The 4,859-nt window shown below is 58.2% G+C and overlaps 1 protein-coding gene across 2 annotated transcripts; it reads left to right on the top strand.

Moving 5' to 3' along the window:
- The first annotated feature begins 255 nt into the window (after positions 1-255).
- On the top strand, positions 256-3,803 carry CCDC71 (coiled-coil domain containing 71). Of its 2 annotated transcripts, none has more exons than XM_062200859.1 (2): positions 256-320; positions 2,191-3,803. In XM_062200859.1, exon 2 carries the CDS (start codon positions 2,243-2,245, stop codon positions 3,644-3,646), a length of 1,404 nt encoding a protein of 467 aa, XP_062056843.1. In that variant the 5' UTR covers positions 256-320; positions 2,191-2,242; the 3' UTR covers positions 3,647-3,803. The 2 variants fall into 2 exon arrangements, with proteins under 2 accessions (XP_062056843.1, XP_062056844.1); XM_062200860.1 differs by lacking the exon at positions 256-320 and adding an exon at positions 555-1,687.
- The last annotated feature ends 1,056 nt before the right edge of the window (positions 3,804-4,859 follow it).

The raw sequence follows: 4,859 nt of genomic DNA, 5'->3' as shown, positions 1-4,859 counted from the left end.
AGTGGCCCCTAAAGCAGTCCTAGTTGGGCTTCAGTGCATCCTGCCTGAGGCCACCTGTCAGGGCGCCTCCACCTCTCGGGTTTCTACACAGGACTTTGGAGCAGTCCCTGAGGCCACCACCTCCAGGCAGTCCTCCCTAGTACCCAATCTGTCCAGTCCTCAGACTTTGGGGAGAAATGGGGTCTTGGGGGTCAAGGGTCACAAGGGTGGGCTGGGTCCCGGAAGCGGAAGCGTAGCGCACTTCCGGCGCGCAGCGGGCGGCCATGTTGGAGCAGCGGAGGCGGCGCAGAGGCGCGTCCTGGGTCCCCGCGGCGGCGCCGGTAGGTTGGAGCCGCGGGCCTAGCCGCGCTGCGGAGGTGCGGCCCGCGAGGTGTCAGGGCGGAGGGGCCAGGCGGCGGACTCTTCCCAGACCCGCGTCCTCCGCCGGCCTGGCCGAGATCCCCACCCCACCCCCACCCCGTGCCCAGCGACCCCACCCTGGGGCTGCGCGGTCCCGGTCGGGCTAGCGCCGGCCGTCTCGCACATTTCGCTGCCGCCGTGAGCCGTGGCTCCCTTTCGCGGTTTCGGGCTCCAGGGATGCGGACTCCCGAGCCCGAGGGCCCCGGTCTGCCGCCGCCCCTGGTCGGCCTCGATGGCGCTTCTCGACCCTGGCTTCCGTCTACTTTCCCAGCTGGTCCCGGGGGCACGTGTGAAGGGAAGTCGGGGCCCTGCTGTAGCCTCTTTCCGCAGCTTCTTGAAAGCCCAGAAGAACCCTCCTAAGGGTGCAGACTGGCTTGGGCAAAAGAGACCCCCAGGTCGTCCCCAGTATCTGCGCCGGGGGTTGGGGGTGGGCAGTAGGGTCCTCCCTATTCTACAGTTCACGGCCCTGGGAACTACACGCCCTGAAAATAAATAAATAAATAAAAACTAAAGTCATGTGCAAGGATTGTACTTGGAGAACGGCCTCCGGGGAAGGGAAGTGCTTGAGACACCTGAGGATCCAAGAATGTTTCCAAACAAAGAGCCCCAGGGCACTTCCTCCGGGGATTCCGAAGACTTCATCTGCTCCATTAGGGCCATGGGAAGAAGCTGCACAGCCGAGCCTCAGGGCCCCAGGGACCTGTCTCGCCCCAGCTGATCTTTTTTTAATGCTCCTGTGCAGCTGGGGAGCTGCCTCTTGCCTCGGAGAACCTTCAGATGCTGGGTTGGGTGTTTGGTGTTAGTGACGATTGATAGCCACAGCTTCTCCAAAAAAGCCTGGGACAACAGGCTCTGTGGTCCTCCAGCCCTCTTGGGACATCTCAGAATTCTGAATGCCCACCTGACTCTGCATCCTACTTAGATGGCTCCCATTGTCTTCACATCTCGGGTTCTTGGTGTGGTTGCCTGGCCACTGGGCTGCCTGATTGCCTAGTGATATGTCATTGGCACTTGCTACTTGTCAGCTTTTTAGTTTCTTTCGAAGAGGCTGGCTGTTTCCCTGGGGGGGGGGGTGTTGGTCTCCATGGCCGTAGAGCTAGGAATTGGGCTGCCAAGAGGTCTGTCCAGGGGATCAGAGAGCACCTTCCTTCACCCTTACATGTGAACACCTAGAACAGAGATGGGCATGAACAATTGTACCTTTTGACCAACAATTAAGACTTTCCATTGGTTTCCCTCCTGTGTGTCTCCGCGAGAACCCTCGTCCTGACCGCAGACTCTATACTAGGTATGCCTTCCTCTTACACTTCAGAGCCATTGCGTAGGTTGTCCCGCTTTTTGCTGTATTTCCATCACTCTTGTCCTAACTAGGTATTGCCTTTTCTGGGAATCCCTTTGTGACCTGTTGGCAAGCAGAGCTGGGTGCCACTGTATACTCCCATGAACCTTTTATGGTGGCTCTGTCTTGCCTTCCTCACTGGCCTCCTTGAGAACCGGGAGATTGACTTGTATTCATTCCCAGGGCTGAGTCGAATACTAGGTTTTTGGTCTCAGAAAATGTGGAATTTAAATGGACCAGGACCAAGTCTTGCTAAGATGACTGAGCTGGTTCTGAGCCTATGTCCTAAAGAAGCTGCCTGACCCATACCCCCACTCCAGAGTGTTAGAGGGTCGGAAGGCCAGGGAGTGACTCTCCTGGTGTCCTGGAGAACAGGGGTCCTGACTGATCTAACTGCTCTGGGCCTCTGTCTCGGTGCCATTCTTATTGACTCTTTTCCTCTTGCCTTGGAGGTGCCGAGCGCTGGTTTGCAGATACCCAGGCAGATCTGCAGTGCCTAATGCCATGAGCGTGGTGGTGCAGCATGTGGAGGAGAAAGCTGTGCACTCATGGTCGCGCATCTCCACGGCAGGAAAGAAGGCCCTGGAAGAGGCGCTGCTTGTCTTTAACCCCATGAGCCGGGATCTCAGTGCCACAGAGGCCCAGCTTGTGGCCTTCCTGCAGGGCCTGCGAGATGATGGCTTCCAACCTACCATTCTGCGCAGTGGTGATGTCTATGGCTATAGTTCATGCACAGCCAACCCCCCAAGCCAGACGAAGCTGCAGGCTCGTGCCCCCAACCCAGCCACCACATCACCTCCAGCCAGTGCTCCCCAGACTGCAATGCGGCTGCCTGCAGGCCGGGCCACGCTGCTGCCCATGTCGCTGTCTGGCAGGCTGGCCAAAGCGTCTACACCAGCCCTCACCAAGCATGCCACCACCAACCTGCTGCTGAGCTCTCTGAAGCAGTCAAGTGCCAGCCGTGCCCGGGGTGCGACGGTGGGCTTCCCTGCCCACCTCTATCCAGGTGTCTACCCTGCCATGCGGCTCTCTGTTGTCCTTGAGGCCCTGGTTCCACTCAAGACTCCCATGCCCTGCTTGGGTGCTAAGCACAAGGCACAGTCACTACAGCTCTCACTTGCGGACTCACCTATAAAACTGCGCAAAGGTTCAGGGAAGGCTCCAGGGAACCCCCGGCCCAGAACTCCCAGAAAAACCACAAGCAAGGGCCCCAAGTGTCTGACTCGCAAAGGCTCTGGGGCTGGACCCCAACGAGGCACCGGGCCCCACAGCAAGACCTACAGAGCCACTGGGTCCCTCAATGGTCTGCGAATGAAAGGGGGCTCTGCCTTGGACATCAAAACAGACCAGGCGAAGGTAGATCGAACACTGGCCAAAGCCGCTGGTGCCCAGGCCAAGGTGGCTCGAACACAGGCCAAGGCTGCCAAGGTCCGGGCCAAAGCCAAAGCTGCCAAAGCCCGGGCCAAGGCTAAGGCAGCACAGATTAAGGCCAAGGCAATGGCAGCACGGGCCAGGGCCAGGGCCAAGGCCAAGGCCAAGGCTGCTCGGGCCAGGGCCAAGGCTAAGGTGGCTCGGACCCAACCCAGGGGCAGAGGCAGGCCAAAGGGGTCTGTTCAGGCCAGGACTGCAAGAAAGAGCCAGAAAAGCCACCCTGAGGCTGTCGGGCAGAAGAGGAAAAGGGCTGAGGAGGCAAAGGATCTTCCTCCCAAGAAGAGAACACGACTTGGGCCCCGATCTCCTAAGGCATGGCTAGGCCCTGCGACAGCAAAGCTGCTGAAATTCTGGGCCATAAAGGTAGACAGGAAGTCCTCGGATGATGAGGTGCGGCAGTGGGCTCAACGGATCCTCCGTGTGAACCTGTCTCCTGTAATACGGCTCCAACCGTTGCTGCCATACTCCACGCCCTGATTGTTTGACGCAGTGGTGTTTGGGGAAAAAGCCCAGCTGTCTGTGTGGCCAGTGGCACAGTGTGCCATGCCTGTGGACTCCACAACCTTGAGGACTCCGGGTACCTCTCCAGGGCCCTGGCAGCCACCAGCCTCCTTTCAAAAACTGGAGGACACAAGGGGTGGGGTGGGTGGGTGGGAGGGGTGTTCTCATGGCGCAATGCACTGTGACTTGTTCTTCAAGTTGTATGCCTACTGTTCCATCTATCACGTTTTATACCTTTCCACCTTCCAGTCTCCTTGCCCACACTCCGTGGGATGTGTGTGTGTGTGTGTTTGGTTGCTGGCAGGCATATAGGGAAGGTGGCCCCAGGAATAGTTGTACCCTGGGACGGGTCATCAGTGTGAGTGATACAGTGGGATTGTGGGAGAGGGATGCTCCCTGGGCCCTGTGGAGAGAAGAGGGCAAGTCCTGTAGGCTTTCTGTGTGAGAAGCATCCCCTCAGGGCAGAGGCAGAGGTGCTGTGAGGTCAGATACCCCTCTTTGAGGCTGCCTTGTTTGTTTGTTTGTTTGTTTGTTTTTTGACAGGCAGAGTGGATAGTGAGAGAGACAGAGAGAAAGGTCTTCCTTTTTGCCATTGCTTCACCCTCCAATGGCTGCTGTGGCTGGCGCATCATGCTGATCCGAAGCCAGGAGCCAGGTGCTTCTCCTGGTCTCCCATGCGGGTGCAGGGCCCAAGCACTTGGGCCATCCTCCACTGCCTTCCCGGGCCATAGCAGAGAGCTGGCCTGGAAGAGGGACAACCGGGATAGAATCTGGCGCCCTAACCGGGACTAGAACCCGGTGTGCCCGTGCCGCAAGGCGGAGGATTAGCCTGTTAAGCCATGGCGCCGGCCATCCTTGTTTTTTCTTAATCCAGACAAGCCCCAGGTAGGACAGTGGGCAGCTTAGTGGGGAACCTTAACAACTATCAGGTTTTCAGGCCAGGGAAGGGAGTCTGTTGCTCCCCAGGGGCCAAGCAGACAATCCGGCCTTGTGTACCGGGCAGCCCTGGATGAAACTTTGAGGCTTTGCTCGGGGTTGTCTAGAGAAGGGCCAGGCCCTAAAGGGGTTGAGGTACCTCTCTCCCTCTGTTCTCCTAGAAGAATGTGAGTAGCCCCAACTTCAGTTGGTGACAAGAGATGTGGGGAAGATGTTGAGTAAGGACCACAAAACCTAACCTCACTGACTGACC

This window comes from Lepus europaeus, chromosome 9 (genome assembly GCF_033115175.1).
Source record: "Lepus europaeus isolate LE1 chromosome 9, mLepTim1.pri, whole genome shotgun sequence".
NCBI lineage: Eukaryota > Metazoa > Chordata > Mammalia > Lagomorpha > Leporidae > Lepus > Lepus europaeus.
This window is presented reverse-complemented; position numbering and strand designations above follow the sequence as displayed.